This window comes from Pongo abelii, chromosome 10, assembly GCF_028885655.2.
Source record: "Pongo abelii isolate AG06213 chromosome 10, NHGRI_mPonAbe1-v2.0_pri, whole genome shotgun sequence".
NCBI classification, from domain to species: Eukaryota; Metazoa; Chordata; class Mammalia; order Primates; family Hominidae; genus Pongo; species Pongo abelii.
The window spans coordinates 131,172,365-131,190,304 of record NC_071995.2 but is presented as its reverse complement, the minus strand read 5'-3'; the positions used below and the strand labels follow the sequence as shown (position 1 = coordinate 131,190,304).

The 17,940-nt window shown below is 56.4% G+C and overlaps 1 protein-coding gene across 3 annotated transcripts in view; it reads left to right on the top strand.

Moving 5' to 3' along the window:
- The window catches only part of GALNT9 (polypeptide N-acetylgalactosaminyltransferase 9), a 130,419-nt gene extending 126,987 nt beyond the window's left edge, over window positions 1-3,432 (top strand). The window contains exons 4-6 of one of the 3 annotated variants that reach the window (XM_054528458.2): window positions 143-238; window positions 1,459-1,626; window positions 2,156-3,432. In XM_054528458.2, the coding sequence (XP_054384433.1) occupies window positions 143-238; window positions 1,459-1,626; window positions 2,156-2,302 (411 nt within the window). In that variant the 3' untranslated portion in view covers window positions 2,303-3,432. Of the gene's footprint in view, window positions 1-142; window positions 239-1,184; window positions 1,627-2,155 lie in introns of those variants that run through there. The other 2 variants (XM_024256802.3, XM_054528457.2) reach the window with 2 other exon arrangements.
- The last annotated feature ends 14,508 nt before the right edge of the window (window positions 3,433-17,940 follow it).

The following is a 17,940-nucleotide window of genomic DNA, read 5'->3' as shown; positions in this document are numbered from 1 at the left end:
CCCAACCAGAGCACCCCACACGCCCCCCTCCTCCTCCCGCGGGCACCTCCTTAGGTGCTGGCTGCAGAGCTGGCTGCGCAAAGCTCCCTGGGGCCTCACCCTCGGGTGACTCTGGACTTTCTCCTGGGGCTTCTGGTTGCAGGTGAGAAACAGCAAAGCCAGTGGCTACTGCCTGGATCAGGGAGCAGAGGACGGCGACCGGGCGATCCTCTACCCCTGCCACGGGATGTCCTCCCAGGTAGGAGGAGCAGTGGCCACCCATGGAGCTCCCAAGGGGAGGACCCCAGGCTACCCAGACCCCACACCCCGGGGCAGAGGCACGGGGCCGGGGCATTCTGAGGCCACCAGGCCTGCATTCCAGGGCTTGGAGCAGCCCGAGGGCCCCTCTAGAAGGGGCCTCCCAGCCCGCCCCACCTGGAAGGCAGCAGAACACGGTGAACTGAAAACAGCCTGGGCAGGGTGCAGTGGCTCACTCCTGTCATCTCAGCACGGTGGGAGGCCAAGGCAGACAGATCACTTAAGCCCAGGAATTGAGACCAGTCTGGGCAGCGTGGCGAGACCCTGTCGCTACAAAAAAATACAAAAATTAGCCGGGCATGGTGGGGCCTGTAGTCCCAGCTGCTCGGGAGGCTGAGGCAGGAAGATCACCTGAGCCTGGGACGCGGAGGTTGAGCCGAGATCACGCCACTGCACTCCATCCTGGGCAACAGAGCAAGACCCTGTCTCAAAAAATTAAAAAGGAACCAGGCCTTTGGGGTCAGATGGGCTGTGGGTGCATCGCTCCCCCCTCAGTCAAGAGAGACGGCAACAGCACTTAGCGCTCAGGGCTGTCGGGTGCTTGAAGTGGAATGTGGGCTGCATTGGCCCTGGGGTGGATTAATAGGGAAATAGTGCTGTTAACCTCCGAGCCATCCCTACCTGGGCGGGACTCACCTACAGTGCAGCCGCAGCCCCAGCCCCAGCCCCAGCCCCGCGGAATCACAGTGGTCAGGGGCTGGCCGTAGTGAAGGTCCAGACCATTCTGACCACAACCCCCAGGAGCTGGACGTTTCTAACCCCACGGGAATGCGTGTTCCGCTCACACACGGTGCTGCATGTTACCCAAATTAAACCCGACTCCCGTCCTCCCCGAAATAAGTGGGGCCGCGCTCTGGGTCTGAGCCATGTTGGTGACGTCTGTCCAGGCGGAAGCCCAGCCACCTGTGCAAGCCGGGAGCCTGGTCCTGTGGAGCATCTGGGCGCCGTCCAGCCCACATCCCCACGTGGGCCCTGCCCGGCGGGCCTCTCCCACTCACAACAGTGTCCCCAGGGTGGGAGGCTCCAAGGCGGCCCCGCAGGGCCCCGTTTGCAGCTCAAGGCAGCTCCACGGCCTGTCAGTGCTCACTGGGGAGAGCCTGGGCCATGGCACCCCCAGGCCTGGACGCTGCTCACCCACGGTCCCGGCGGTCCTGTCCCCAGCTGGTGCGGTACAGTGCTGACGGCCTGCTGCAGCTGGGGCCTCTGGGCTCCACAGCCTTCTTGCCTGACTCCAAGTGTCTGGTGGATGACGGCAGGGGCCGCATGCCCACCCTGAAGAAGTGTGAGGATGTGGCGCGGCCAACACAGCGGCTGTGGGACTTCACCCAGGTCAGCCTCTGGGGAAGGGGGGCCGTGGGGTTGGGGCAGGGCTGCTGGGATCCCTGGGTGCCTCTGCCACTAGAGCCAGCCCATTGGGTGGGAACTGGAGTGCAGCGGTGGGTGCTCAGGGGACGGGGCCTTGGATCAGCTGCTCCCTTATGGGCCCCGACACTCACAGAGAGGACAGGTGACTGGTCAGGGCCACACAGCCAGAGAGGGGCCGGGCAGTCTGATCATAGCCCTGCATCTGCCTCTTCCAGCCTCAGGTGCCCAGGGTAGAGGGAGGATTCAGGGAGGGGATGAGGTATGATTCCAACCTGGGCCGCTAGCCCTGCAGGAAAGATGGGAAATCCTTGAAGCTCTGCTGAAGTCAGCCCCTTCCTGGCCCCCCTGGGTGCTGCTGTGATGCTGGGTTTCCATTCAAACTGCCCCAAGAATGAGCATGAGGGCTGAGAGCACGAAGCAGCCTCCCTGAGGTGGGGGGGAGGGGGAACGAGGACGCCTGCACCTGGCTGACTTGGTGTGCCTGTCCCCACAGAGTGGCCCCATTGTGAGCCGGGCCACGGGCCGCTGCCTGGAGGTAGAGATGTCCAAAGACGCCAACTTCGGGCTCCGGCTGGTGGTGCAGAGGTGCTCGGGGCAGAAGTGGATGATCAGAAACTGGATCAAACACGCACGGCACTGACCCCACCTCTGCCCGGACCCCCACAGACCTCGGGAAGGCGCTGGGCCGAGCCAGTGTGGCTGAGTGGCCGGGGTATGCCCAGCAGACACAGCAGGACAGGGCTCTATGTGCGGCCAGGACAGCAGAGGCCGAGGGGCCGGGGTGTCAGCCACTGCATCTGGAGTACAGCTTCTCCTAGGACAGGCGGCTCCACCCAAGGGGGGGCGTCTGGGGACAGTGACGCCAACTCAAACACGTGCCTTCTCCACGGTATCTCCTGGCCAGGCTGCTGGGACAGCCGCCGCCTCTGCATGTACCACAGCCCCCCACGTCCCACAGGGAGGCCAAGCCCCGGACCACGTGCCAGGCTGCACCCCGGCGTCTTCCACCCACAGGCCTCCCATGCTCCAAGCAGCCTCCCCCAGCACTTGCGGCCGCTCAGCCCTCCAACCAAGACCTAAGTCACACATCATAATGCAGCTCCTTGTGGTCTAGTAAGAGGGGTGCTGGGAGACATGGACGGCAACAAACCTGAGGCCGTGTCTAAGAGGCTGGCACGACTGCTTCAGCAGAGACCAAATAAAGAGAGGATTAGGCAGCAATGCTGTGTGTGTCTTCCTGGGAGCCGAGCTGGGGGTTGGGGCCCAGTCCCTCCTCTCTCCCAGGCACCTGGGCCCTGCTACAGCCCAGCCCCTTGCCTGTTTTAATAAATACAGTTTTATTGGTGCCCAGCCACGCCCATTTGCTTACTATTGTCTGTGGCCACCGCTGTGGGGCTCTCGGTGCAGAGTCGAGCCATGGCCACGTGGCTCACAAAGCTGCAGACGCAGACTCTGGCCAATTAGGAAATCATTGGCTGACGCCTGTGCTGGGATGTGGCCTGGCAGGTGGCCTCACGTGTGCAAACAGACCATGAACCCAATGCAGCCAGAAAAATGGAGGACAGCACGTCCCCTGCAGCCACACATGCAGCCGGAGGCCGTCAGCCTGAGAACTCACCCGAACAGAAAACCAAAACCACGTGTTCTCACTTATCCATGGGAGCTGAATGCTGGGTGCACATGACGCGGAGAGGGAACAGCAGACGCCAGGGACTCTAGAGGGGCAGGTGAGAGGAGGACGAGGACGAGGGCTGGAAAACCACCTGTTGGGAGCTGCGTTCACTCCCTGGGTGATGGGTTCGTTAGAAACCAAAACCTCAGCAGCAAGCTATATACCCACATAACAAACCCACACATGTACCCATGAATCTAAAATTTTTAAAAGCCAGGCACGGTGGTTCACACCTGTAATCCCAGCACTTTGGGAGGCTGAGGTGGGTGGATCATCTGAGGTCAGGAGATTGAGACCATCCTGGCTAAGGTGAAATCCCATCTCTACTAAAAATACAAAAATTAGCTGGGCGTGGTGGCAGGCACCTGTAATCCCAGCTACTCAGGAGGCTGAGACAGAATAGCTTGAACCTGGGAGGTGGAGGTTGCAGTGAGCCAAGATCAAGCCACAGCACTCCAGCCTGGGCAACAGAGCAAGACTCTATCTCAAAGAAAAAAAAAAAAATGGGCAGGTGCCAAATTTGGCAAGTCCAGGCTCCGAGTCTCCAGGGAGTGAGGACGCTGACCCGTTGTCACCGGTCGGAGTTCAGCCTGCGGGGACACTTCACTGTCCACTAGCCCAGAGTTCAGCCTGCGGGGACACTTCACTGTCCACTAGCCCACAGTTCAACCTGCGGGGACACTTCACTGTCCACTAGCCCAGAGTTCAGCCTGCGGGGACACTTCACTGTCCGCTAGCCCTGGGCAGAGGCGATGGGGCTGGGGATGCTTCACTGTCCACTAGCCCGGAGTTCAGCCTGCGGGGACACTTCACTGTCCGCTAGCCCTGGGCAGAGGCGATGGGGCTGGGGACACTTCACTGTCCACTAGCCCAGAGTTCAGCCTGCAGGGACACTTCACTGTCCACTAGCCCAGAGTTCAGCCTGCGGGGACACTTCACTGTCCGCTAGCCCTGGGCAGAGGCGATGGGGCTGGGGACACTTCACTGTCCACTAGCCCAGAGTTCAGCCTGCGGGGACACTTCACTGTCCGCTAGCCCTGGGCAGAGGCGATGGGGCTGGGGACACTTCACTGTCCACTAGCCCAGAGTTCAGCCTGCAGGGACACTTCACTGTCCACTAGCCCAGAGTTCAGCCTGCGGGGACACTTCACTGTCCGCTAGCCCTGAGCAGAGGCGATGGGGCTGGGGACACTTCACTGCTCTTTCCAAAGCCTGCGGGGGCACATGTTCCTCCCCCAGCACCCTGCCTGCTGGGGTGCCCACCCACCACACGGCCCCTCTGCTCAATGCCTTCCTCTGGGACTCCCCAGTCGTTGCTTCCTGTTCTCGTAAGAAGCCCTGAGGGGTCCCAGTTTCTCTGTTCTCAGCAGAGATTTCTCCCAACCCCAGCCCAAGCCTCAGCCCTCTGTCTAGTCCAGACCTTGCCCAGATTCTAAGATCATGGAGGCAAAACATGGGCAGTGAGTGAGGCCCCAAAAGTGAGTGGCTTACCAGGGACTCCCCCACCCCCAGCCAGACTCACAGGAGTCCAGAAGTTTCCCAGGTGAAGTCAGGAGTCCAGAAGTTTCCCAGGTGAAGAATGTGCAGCGTCCCTTAGCTTGCAACATGCAGCGCCTGTAGTTTAGACCAAGAAGATGGCAGGTACAAACTCGGCTCGCTCACACACCAATTCATTAGGCAAATTGACAGGCAAGTCAAAGCTGGCTGGTTCATAGCCCACACAGGATCCCACGGAAAACCTGACGCCTGGAAAATTACTCTCGAATCCTCAGTAGAACTCCCACCCTCCAGGGAGGTGAGTGTTCCCTCCCACTGAGGGAAGCCTACAGCTGCTCCGCCTCATCTGGCCCAGCCCCTCCTCCCTGGCACCAGGAGGAGTCCCGAGGGGAGCGTCTGGGATGGCAGATCCCTGCGGGGCGGCAGAGGTGAGGTGCTGTCCACGCTGTCTGGACAGGAGACTCTTCAACGGGCATGACCTTGACTTGACAAACACTCTGCTTCACCAAATACACCCTCAAGTGTCCTTATTTCCCTGACTATTCCCTTCTGTCCTTACCTGCCTAAGTGGCCACACACCTCTCAAGAACTGCCCCTGTTCTGGAGAAAGTGCCCAGGGATCCTAGAGATCATGTAATCCAAAGAGCTCCCCACCCTTGCATGGGTGGGGCAGAGCTGGAGACGTCCCAACGTCCGCCGCTGCCGTTGCATCTGCTGCCACACAGTGTCACTGTTGAAGATGGTCCCTGCGTGGCTGCGTGGCCAACACTCGGCCGTGGCCACTAGGACGTCCTTGCTGGCCTAGACTCACGCCTGCCTCACAGGGGTGCCCCACATGGGGACCAACCATACCTGTTTAAGTCACAGTGACATGCTGATGTAGATTGGATGTTTGTCCCCTCCAAATTTCAGGTAGAATTTAACCAACATGGAGGTGGTGCCTGCTGAGACGTGTTTAGCTCACGGGTGGATCCCTCATGAACAGTCCGGCACTGTCCTCATGGTAACTAACGTCCACTCTAGTAGTTCCTGAGGGAGCTGGTTGTTAGAAGGGTCCTGGCACCGCCCTCCCTGCTCCCTCCCTCACCACGTCCCCTCTGCTCTGAGAAGAAGCTCCCTGAGGCCTTCCCAGAAGCAGATGCTGGTGCCAGGCTTCCTGTAGAGCCTGCAGGCCCATGAGCCAATTACACCCCTTTTCTTCACGAATTACCCTGTCTCAGATGTTCCTTTATATGAACAGCAAAATGCCAAATGGATGGAGACACGCACTTGCCCTGACCCCAGCACAGTCCCTGGGCTCAGGAAAACGTGCAGTGCCATCCGTGGGCTGTGCCGCCCGTGGGCTGTGCTGAAGCCACCGTGATCCCCTAAACCCTTTGACACATGTGGACACGTCCCTTCCTGTAAGGCACAATCACTCCTCCTCATGGACTTCTGTGTCCTGTTTCGTAACCATAGGTCCTTGGTTGGGGCCACCCCAATTGTATCAGGTGGGATCCAACCAGTCAAACAAAAGGGATTTAATATGGAGGACCAATTGTCCAAGTGAGGGAAGAGCTGAGGCTTTGACCAGGCTCACAACTGCCGAAACCCCCTACCAACACCCACAGGCTGGAAGGCCTGGGAGCTGGGATGCCAGCGGTCACTGGGGGGCCCACAGCAGGCAACTCCAAGCTCGGAGACTGCAGGTTGGTCGCCTGAAACGGTCCGTGGTGGAGAGACAGACAGAGAAACAGACACCATGGTTGGTGATGCTACACGCCACAGCTGTGCTTCCAAGAGCCTGTTGTCAGACACTGGCCAGCACACCCCCAACTCGCTCTCCCACAACCCCCAGACGCAGAGCATCGCCCCATCCAACGGACGCGACCGAGACGCAGAGCACCTCCCCAGTCTAACAGATGCGACTGAGACAGGACGCAAAGGTCTACAGAAACGCCAGCTCCTGTCCCAGTTACTCGGGAAAACTGCTGGCAACAATTCTCTTCTCCTTAGAGGAGGGAGGACAGAGGAGGACAACGGAGGACAGAGGAGGACAAGGGAGGACACAGGAGGAGGACGAGGGAGGGAGGAAGATGTTTATATATGGCTGAAATTTTAATCCCATTTAATTCTTCAAATACCTTAAGTAGTACTGAGCCCTCCTGTGCCCACTTAAGGAGAAACAGAGGCTCGGAGGAGTAAAATGACTCCATACAAGACACACGCGTCACAGAGGCAGACCCAGGGGGGGTCCCACCCAGATCCATGTGACCCCAAACCTGTGACCTTCAACACTGCCTAGCTGCCCAGTATTTTTTTCTTTTTAAACAGTCATGTTTTAAATGACAAGGGTACAAGCAAATAGAATTTAATAAAACTTAATAGCCGGCCTGCTTCTCCCATTGATTCAATTAAAATCTGGTTCTGCAGCAGATTTAGAAAAATCCACATCATCTGTTTGACACGGTTCATTGGCACCTGACAACCAGGGCTCAGAGCGGCCGTTACAGGAGCAGGCGCTCGTGGTGGAAGCAGTGAACACACACACACGTCATTCTTCTCCTTTCTGTGCTCTTGTTAGAGATCATGGGCATCCGAATTTAATTTTGCCTCTAATAAAAATGCCCATCGCCTGATGAGTCTCATTTATGGCTCAGACTGACTTTAAGAGTGGGTACCACAGGAAGCAGCGTGCGGCGGGGGGGCCTGTCCCCAGGAGCGGGGCAGCCTCGAAGGGCCCCAGCAGGGGTGCAGGCCAGGCTGGTGTTGACCAGGGGCCCAACCACACAGAGCGTGGGGGTCTCCCAAACACTCCATCGTCATCACAGGCAAGTTTAGCTCTGGTCGAAGCAAGGGGAAGGTGAAGGGCAGACTCCAGGGCGGGGGCCCCGCTGAGAGGGCTGCAGGGACAGCTCTGGGTTCTGCAGAGAGGGGCAGCAGCAGACACACCTGGGCGCCCTCTCCTCACCGGGCAGCTTTGGGGAAATTACTTTCTCCTTCTGAACTGCATTTAATTCAAACAAGAAATAATAAGGGCTCCAAAGCTTTGCTTTGAGGATTAGGAAAAAAGCACATCATAACTGTTATATTCCTGGGTGGTTTTGATTTTTTTTATTTGCTTCTTGTATTTCCTAAATTTTCTGCAAAGAAACTTGTCTGCAACGAAGGATAATTGGCTCTTTTGTTTATTAATATTCATTTGACACCCACTGCACAGTGGGCGCTCTCCCTCACATCAGCGGCCCGTTCCCCAGCAGAGTGCAGTGCCCAGCTTCCAGCCCCGAGACACAAGGAGGGCTTCTAGAGGAATCACCGTCCACGCTGCCACTGCTGTCCGGCGACCAGGCCCCCGTGCTGGAGCTCACTGTCCGGCCCGCAGGCCGCATCTCACACCACGTCCTCCCCACCTGCCAGGCACTGGCTCACCAGCCTGCCGGGCCTGTGACTGCCCCAGTCCCAATCACAAGGCCCTCCCATGTTTGTGCCCAGCGCTGCCGTAACACAGGACCACAGCAGGTGGCTTCAGACGGCAGAATTGATTCCCTCACAGTCCCAGAGTCCAAGGCCCAGGTGCCAGCCCGGCTCCCTTTGAGGGCTCCGGGGCTCCTCCCACCTCCTCCCTCGCTGGGCCTGACCCGTCTCTGCTGCCGGTAGCCTGTTCCCCACCCCACCCCCATGTGTCTCCTCACGCCTGCATCCTCTCGTCACCTTATGGGGACACCAGCCTCGGATTCAGGGCCCACCCTGCTCCAGGGTGGCCTCATCTTAATGTTCCATCGGCTAAGGCCTTCTCTTTAAATAGGTCTCATTCGGGGGTTCTGGGTGGACATGAATTTTGGGGAGACAGCCCATGACCTTCTCCTATTGCCCAAACAGGCCCAGAAACTTCCCCGAGTCCTCCAAGGTACAGAGCTGTGCTGAGGTCTGTGGGGAGAAGAGAAAGGCTGACCTGCCCCGCTGGACACGTGCTATCCCCGAGCCCCGAAGTCCATCGCCAGAACGGCCCCTGGACATGTGCGTGGCGAATAAGCACACGGAAAGGCACAACGTTAGCAGGCACCGGGGGCTGCAGAGGAAAGCCACGGCGGCCGCACTGGCTAACGCACCCACGGGCAGCACGGGCGAGCCTCGGAGCGCCCCAAACGCCCACCCGCTGCTGGCGGGATCATGAAAGGCTACGGGCACTTGGAGCCACCGTGGGTCACCACCTCTCCATAACCACCTCTCTATAAAGGTAACTCACAGCACCCCGGCCCGGCAATCCCACACCTGCATTCACCCAAGGGGCATGAAGACACGTCCCCAAAGACGTACAGTAAAATACTCATAGCGGCTTTATTCACAACAGTCCAGAGCTGCAAGCAGCCCAGTGAGTGAGCCCCCAAGTGAGGGGCAGCCTCTGCGGGGCCTGTGCCCGAAACGGCTCTTGGCGGAGAGGAGGAGCGGCCGCGCGGCAGGAGAGAGCCTAAGGGGCCAGGGCGCAGGGAGCCGGCCCGGGCAAGCGCACACCCGCCCCTGGAACCCGCACAGCCGGTCACCCCACGCCCAGCAGGGTCAGAGCCGAGGCTGCCCGTGACCGCGTGAGCTGGGCGGAGGGCACAGGATCTGTCTGGATTTTCTTTGCAAAGTCCTGGGAATCTAAAACTACGTCAAAGTAAAAAGATTTTTTGTTTTTGTTGTTGTTTATTATACTTTAAGGTCTAGGGTACGTGCGCACAACGTGCAGGTTTGTTACATATGCACACGAGCTTCGGAGGGGCTGTGCAGATAAGCGGCTGCCTGGGGCCGGGAGAGGCGCCGGGGACAGGTGGAGACGCCGCTGGAACATTCATCACACCCCGCGGAGCTGCACCCGAGAGACCGGCGCCCACCGCACGGGACCTGCGCGCAATGATTTAAAAGGGAAAAGGGCCGCTCCAGGCCCCGCCCTGGACTCCTCCGTCGCTGCGTCTCCTCCTCCCTCCGGCCGTGGGCGCCTCCGTGCTCCGTCTACGGAAGGACAGGCCGCATCCCCACCACACCCCGCCCTTCACACTATGCCGGGCAGTTCCCTCCGAGCCCCGCTGGGACAGCGTCTACACAGCACACACCACAGACAAGCCAGAGAACGGTGCCTGCACCGGACACATCATAACACCAGCACAGAACAGCGTCCACACCGCACACCCCACAGGTGAGCCTAGGGAGCTGTGTCTACACTGCAGACGTCGGCCCGAGCACACACATCTTCATGTAGGCTCAGCAGAGGGGGAAAAACACCTCCCCGAGGGTGGGAGAGTCGCGGCCAGCAGACAGATGGATGGACGGACGGATGGACGGACACAGGCGAACAGGCAGCCCAGGGGTGAGCTGAGCCGGTCCAATGGGCCAGGACCCGGCTCCGTGTGCCCTTCACAGTCAGGATGACAGAACCCCATGGAATATGAAAAATGCCGGGAGACAGACCCCGGGGGCACAGCCCCTCACCGGGCAGGGAAGCCGCCAGAGGGAAGCTCAACTCCAGGTGCGCACCCCCCCCCACCCCCGCCGGGCAGGGAGGGACCCCACCTGCACCTTCAGGCGGTGCTCAAGATGGGGACAGGGTGAGCTGCAGAACTAATTTCATCCCTGGAATAAAATGGAATGATGGGTTTGTATGAAATCAGGACAGAGCTGGGGAGGTGGCGGAGTGGGGATGGGAAGAGGGCAGAGCAGTGGGCTCATTCCCTGGAACCAGCGTCTCCTGGCCTGGCTTAGTCACTGAGGGAAGCTTCTCTGTGCACTGAGCTTGGCTGCCCAGAGAGCAGCCCCACCCCCCTCCTGCTCCTCCTCCTCTCTCTCCTCTCCCTCCTCTACCTCTCTCCCTCTCCCAACTTCTAATCCCCCCTTCCTTCCCATCTCCCCCATCCCTGCCCCCCACCTCCAGCCTGACTCTAATGCTGCACTGGCCTTTAGTGTCTCAGAACACAGCAGTTGCTGGACAGAATCCCACGTGCCACGATGGGTCCACACACAACATGTGAACTAAACCACCCGAAACGCAGCAGGTTAAAGCAGCACTGGGCTCCTGGTCCTCACAATTCTCTGGGTCCATGGGGGCTCCCTGGGCTGGCTCATGGGCAGCCATGGTCACCAGCAGGGCTGGCCAGGCCCGGCAGCAGACGGCTCCTTGCAGCTGGCAGGTGGGGCTGGCCGTCGCTGCGGCCTGAGCTCTCCTCCGCACGGCCTCCTGCCTTAGTTTTCTGTTTCTGATGAGCCCCGTACCTAGCGGCTCAGAGCAACGCCAGTTCATCTCCTCGCAGCTTCCATGGCCAGGAGTCAGCCACGGTGTGGCTGGATTTGCCACTCAGGGCTCACAGGCTGGAGTCCAGGTGCCGGCAGGGCAGGTGCCGTTCTGCAGGCTCTGGGGAAGAACCTGCCTGCAGGCTCATGGGGGGCCTGGCAGCTCTGGGGGCCTATAGCAGCAGGGCTGAGGTCCCGGCCTCCTTGCAGGTTGTCAGCCGGGTCCCCTCTCGGCTCCTGAAGGCTGCTGGCATCTTCCTCTCAAGGGCCCTTCCCATCTTCCAACCGGAAACAGCATGGCCAGTTCTCCTGGCTCTGAGGGGCTAGTGAGTAGGCGAGACCACCCCGATGACCCCCCTTTTGAGTTAAACTGTGCCACACAGGGCACGTCCTCACATTCCAGGGCTCCTGCGGAGAAATTCCGCACGCCACCCTCACCTTCCTGTAGGTCAGGCCCGTTCCTTCTGCGGTGGGCGTGGGGCACTGTTTCAGGAGAGCCACAGCCCAGTGGAGAGGCGTTTTAAGGCCCCACACCCCTTCCACCACGTTCTACCAAGCACGGCAAATCAAAGGCCACCGAGACCCAGGGCCTAGGGACACACACCCATCCTGGGAGGGGAGGTGCCGCCCAGTCACAGTCCCACCAGTGCATGGACACAGGGAGGAGAATCGCCAGGGCTCCGGGGTTGGTGAATCCGGCAGCCCGCCCTCTGCCCCAGTGAGTCCCTTCCCCTCTCATAAAACCACATTCTCCCCTCCCTAGACCACCAGAGCCCCATCTGATTAAGGCATCGAGATCAAAGCTCAGCAGAGGGCGGCTCATGATGGGCAGCTCAAAAAAATAAACCCATCAATCAGAGTCCGTGTTCCTGTGACCGGCGGCGGGTGCAGATGCAGAGGAGGCTTCTCAGCGTGGTTCCTCCTCCTCTAGGAACCTGCCACCCCGCTCAAGCCTGACACAGGCTGGGACAGCCAGGACGGCCGCAGCAGGGGCAACACGAGGCACATCGACATCCCAAGGCCCCCGGGCCTGTCACCAAGTCCCGGCTTGGGGAGTGTCCCCTGGCCACACTGGTCCTGCTCCGGGCAGGCTCCCTGCTGCATGGATCAGTTCCGGCTTGGGGAGTGTCCCCTGGCCACACTGGTCCTGCTCCCTCCTGTGTGGTCTCCTAGGCACGTGGCTTCTCCCTCCGGGGCCCAGGCTCTGGTGTGAGCTGCTTTTTCCGTAGGAGACGCCCGTGCTTGCAGCTCACGCCTTTGTCTGGTGCCCTGGCCTCACACCTATAGGAACTGGGTACCTGGGGGCCTCTTCATCTTTACTTGTCTCAGCTTAGAGAAGCCCAGCTACACTTCCTCCATGCCTGGATTCATGCACGGCCCCACAGGGTGAGGCCTGGACACCCTCACGGGCACTGGGGCTCCACGGATGCAGAAGGCAGCCCGGCCCGGTAGCTCGGCGGTCTGAGATGGAGGTGGAGTAAGACAGAGCGACAAAGACTGCGTCCTGGAGGCAGGCTCCAAGCCTCCCTGAGCTCAGAGAGCCCGCGTGCGCCAGGAAGCCACACCTGCAGGACCCGAGTTGGAACTCAGAGGCTGGTACAGCTGCGGTGCTTGTCGTGTAGATAAGGATGGCCTCCTCTGGCGGCCAAAGTTAATTAAACTGACAATCTTGATAAGCTGCACAGTTAACTGCTCGGGGACAAAGATGGGAGCCTTGTTTGTGGTTTCTTCTTGTTCTTTCCTGTGCCCCACAGTCATTTTAAATTAAATTCAATGGCTTATCTGTGCTAACCCAAGCTGACCAGCTGGTATTTCCTGGGCGGCAAAGCAGTGGCTGACCGGCCTGCGCCCTGCACGCGCTCCCCATCAGAGCATGACGTCACCGGGCCACGCTTACAGAGCTTTGAAGATGGATTTCAAAACTGTTATCATTTCCCCCTTAACGGACATAGTTCAGTGAGATCTGACTTTTTCCCTTTCTAACCTCAGAATGTGGCCTTCCTGGGGGTGTCCGGTGGGTGGTCCCGATGTCCCCACAGAAACGAAAGCGGCCTCCTGGGCAGTGCTCATGCCTCTGTCTCTCTGTCCGGCTTTGGGGGCTGCAGGAAGCAAGAGGTCCTGTGCTCAGCAGCAAAGTCGACGCCAGGGCTCAGCTGACTGCAGCCCTCCCTCCCTCCCACCGACTCCGACCGTGGCTCAGAGGGAGGTCAGAAGCCGTGAAGGGAACAGGGAAAATAGTAATTACTGAGTCTGACCCAATGAAGACACGGGGACTTGCTACATATCCAAAAGAAACAAAATAACACAGCAGCTCTTCAGATGTGTAAGAAAAGGAGGGAGGGAGGGAGGAAGGAAAGAAGAAAGAAAAAGAAAAGGAAGGAAGGGAGTGGCGGAGGGAGAGAGAAAGAAAAGAAAGGGAAAGAAAAGAGAGGAAGCAGAGGTTGCCACAAGACTAAGAGCCATTCATTCCAGAAGAAAACAGCCCCAGGAATCGAAGAGCACTTCGCAGGCACCTCTCACTTCAGAAGAATCAAAGCCAGTAAACTTTTAACAGAAGACCACGGGGTTTAGGTGACAAAACTGAAGAATGGAATGAAAACAACCGATCACAGCGCTGAATAAACGAAAGAATGCCCAAAAAACACCAAGATAAAACGAGAAAACCCAGACGAGAGGAAACTAGACTAAGCTCAGCTGAAAACTGAGCTGCCGACGATTAAAAAATGCTTGTGGTGGGGACGCTGATTCGAGGTGGTTTTTAGTTTTTGACAAAAGGTCTTGCTTTGTCACCCAGGCTGGAATGTAGGGCACATTCTCAGCTCCCTGCATCCTTGATCTCCTGGGCTCAGGAGATCCTCCCGCCTCAGCCTCCCAGGTAGCTGGGACCACAGGTGCATGCCACCACGCTGGGCTCATGTGTTTTTGGAGAGATTGGGTCTCACTGTGTTGCCTGGGCTGGTCTCAAACTCCTGGACTTGACCAATCTACCTGCCTCAGCCTCCCAAAGTGCTAGGATTACAGGCATGAGCCACAACACCCGGCCAAAAAATGTTTTAATACATAGGGTGAAGCAATAGAAAAAATGACAATGAATTATTCGGAATACACACAAAGATAAGTCCGCACAGGGAGAAGAGGTGCCCTTAAGAAAGAAAACCTCAAAAGTAAAACGGGAGAGCTACTTAAAGCTATCATACAAGAAAATTCACCTGACCTGAAAGAAGGATTAATCTGTACATTGAAATAGGCTGTGTTTCAGGAAAAGATGATACAGAATTTTATATTGGCACATGATCCAGGTGGAATAAATACAGCCAGACCCTGACAAGAGGGAAGTCAGCCCCAGGCATCACGCCAATGCTTGATGTCAAAAGTCAATGGGGGCCAGTCATGATGGCTCACGCCTGTAATCCCAGCACTTTGGGAGGCCGAGGCGGGCGGATCACAAGGTCAGGAGATCGAGACCATCCTGGCTAACACGGTGAAACCCCGTCTCTACTAAAAATACAAAAAATTAGCCGGGCATGGTGGCAGACACCTGTAGTCCCAGCTACTATGGAGGCTGAGGCAGGAGAATGGCGTGAACCCAGGAGGCAGAGCTTGCAGTGAGCTGAGTGCCATTGCACTCCAGCCTGGGCGACAGGGCGAGACTCTGTTTCAAAAAAAAAAAAAAAAAAAAGTCAATGGGATGGGTCTTCTGCTCCTGGGAAGATAGAGCAGAGGTATTTTTCTCTATTCATCTCACTAAGTATGGCATAAAACTCTATATGAGAAAACTTAGGACACTGCAGGGCGGAGAGAAGAAAGCAGGCTGGCTAGGGACCTCAGGACCCAAAGGATCATGTGGTGGTGAAGGCCTTGGATTTTCTTCTTGCTTCATTGATCCCATGCTTGGATTTGAAGAAGCTGGTAATCCAGAAACAACAAGAAGCAAAAAAAATTAAAAAGCTCGGAGCACGAGCCTAATCAATACAATCATCAAAGCTCCCACCTCAAGAAACTACAAAAGAGGAGCAAAATCAACCCAATGCAAGCAGACAGAAGGAAAGAAAAAATGACAGAAATCATGGAAAGCAAAGCAGAGGAACAATACAGAAAGTCAAAGAGCTGGTTTCTTTAAAAATATGTAAATGGGCGAACCTCTAGCAAAAATGACCAAAAAAAGACACACATCCCAAGTATCAGGAATGAAGGAGACACACACCAACCCCACAGATAAAAACATGAAAAGAACAAGGGCAGCCGGACACGGGGCTCACGCCTGTGATCACAACACTCTGATATAAATGTGAAAAGAACAAGGGCGGCTGGGCACGGTGGCTCACGCCTGTGATCACAACACTGATATAAATGTGAAAAGAACAAGGGTGGCTGGACACGCAGGCTCACGCCTGTGATCACAACACTCTGATATAAATGTGAAAAGAACAAAGGTGGCTGGACATGGGGGCTCATGCCTGTGATCACAACACTCTGATATAAATGTGAAAAGAACAAGGGCGGCTGGACACAGGGGCTCACGCCTGTGATCACAACACTCTGATATAAATGTGAAAAGAACAAGGGCGGCTGGGCACGGGAGCTCATGCCTGTGATCACAACACTCTGATATAAATGTGAAAAGAACAAGGGTGGCTGGACACGGGGGCTCACGCCTGTGATCACAACACTGATATAAATGTGAAAAGAACAAGGGTGGCTGGGCATGGTGGCTCACGCCTGTGATCACAACACTCTGGGAGGCCGAGATGGGAGGATCACTTCAGTCCAGGAGTTTGAGACCAGCCTGGGCAACATAATGAGACCCTTTTTATACCAAAAAAAGTGTTAAAATTAGCCAGGTGGTACCTGCCTGTAGTCTCAGCTACTTTGGAGGCTGAAGTAGGAGGATCACTTAAGCCCAGGAGATTGAGGCTGCAGTGAACTATGATTGCACCACTGCACTCTAGCCTGGGTGACAGAGTGAGACCCTATTTAAAAAAAAAAAAAAAAAAAAGAATAAGGAAATATTTGACAACCCAGTTGAAATAGACCAATTGCTTAGAAAACACAGCAGACCACAACCTACCCAACATGAACCAGACAGTGTGACTATCCCTGTAACTATGAAGGAAATGAAATACATAATTATAAAACTCCTAATAAAGGAATCTCCAAGCCCAGATTGTTTGGAAAATTTTACCACACATTTAAATAAACATTTACCCCAATTCTATGCAACTCTTCCAGCAAATAGAAAAGTAGAGAACACTTCCTAGTTCATTTTATGGATTAATAGTACCCAGATACCAAAACTAGATAAAAATCGTACCAAAAAAGAAAATCAGACCAGTATCTCTTATGAATATAGAGCAAAATCCTTAACAAAATGTTAGCAAATTCTGCAATATATGAAAAGAATCATATGCCACGTACGAGATGAGTTTAACCTGGGGACACAAGTCTGGTTCAATTATTTTTAAATCTGTCAATATAATCCACAATTCTAACAGGCTCAAGAAAAAAATCACACAATCTCACAGAAAAAAAGCATGTGATAAAATTCAACATGGATTCATGACCAAAACTGTCAGAAGGAACAGAGAGGTGCTTCCCCAGCTCGATAAGGAGCATTGACAAAAATATCCACAGCTGGCATCTTACTCAACAGTGAGAGAAGACCGCTTTCCCCAAGATGAGGAGCACAGCCAGGGTGAGCATGTCACCACACTCTCTCAGCCCAGCACTGGATCTCTCATCACCGGTGCCATGATGCCAGGAAAGAAAATAAAAGGCGTCTGGCTGGAAAGGAGAAAGTGGCACCATCTGACACTCATGCTCAGCCCCCACACTGGCTGGGTGAAGAGCACTAACCAAGAATATTCTGACCAGAATGACTCTCGGGACACTTGTGAGATGGGAAAGACTCCCAGAGGCTGGAAGTTGTGGTGACAAGAGCTTGAAGCCACCAGGGGCTACCACACAGGCCCAAACATGGAGCCAGACCAGAGAAAGCAGAGGTGGCCGTTTGACCCTGGATCAAGCCACACCTGAAGGCAGTTACCAATAGAAGTCAACACACTCCCAATTGCCTGAATCAGTTTTGGTTTGTTTTTCTGTCACTAGGAACCCAATGACTCCTAAGTAACATAAAGGGGGATGGTTTGGTGTTTGGAGGAAGAGCGAGGCCTCGGGGGGAACGTTTTCTGTTGTTGTTAGGATGGAAGGTGTGAGCTATTTGTCAGCTGAAAGGGAGCAGTGCCTGGGAGAGGCAGATGCAAGAGGCTCTCAGGGAATGCAGTTAGAGGAGTAACAGCAGCCACAGAGAGTGAGAGAAGGAGAGGAACACCAGGGAGACACAGGGACACCTGGCCCTGCTCCTGTTCATCTGAGGACAGTCACGCGGCCCCACGCACCGTTCACCCGAGGACAGCCACGCGGCCCCACGCACCGTTCACCCGAGGACAGCCACGCGGCCCCACGCACCGTTCACCCGAGGACAGCCACGCGGCCCCACGCACCGTTCACCCGAGGACAGCCACGCGGCCCCACGCACCGTTCACCCGAGGACAGCCACTCGGTTCCATGCACCGTTCATCTGAGGACAGCCACGCGGCTCCATGCACTGTACTCTGTGTGTGCGCGCGTGCTGTGTGGGTTGTGCTGGGTGTGTGTACTGATTGTGAATGTGTGTGTGCTGAGTTGTGCTGGGTGTGTGTACTGTGTGTGTGCTGTGTGAGTTGTGCAGGGTGTGAGTTGTGCAGGGTGTATGTACTGAGTGTGTGCTGTGTGAGTTGTGCTGGGTGTACTGTGTGTGTGCTGTGTCAGTTGTGCTGGGTGTGTGTGCTGAGTATGTGTGTGCGTGCTGTGTGAATTGTGCTGGATGT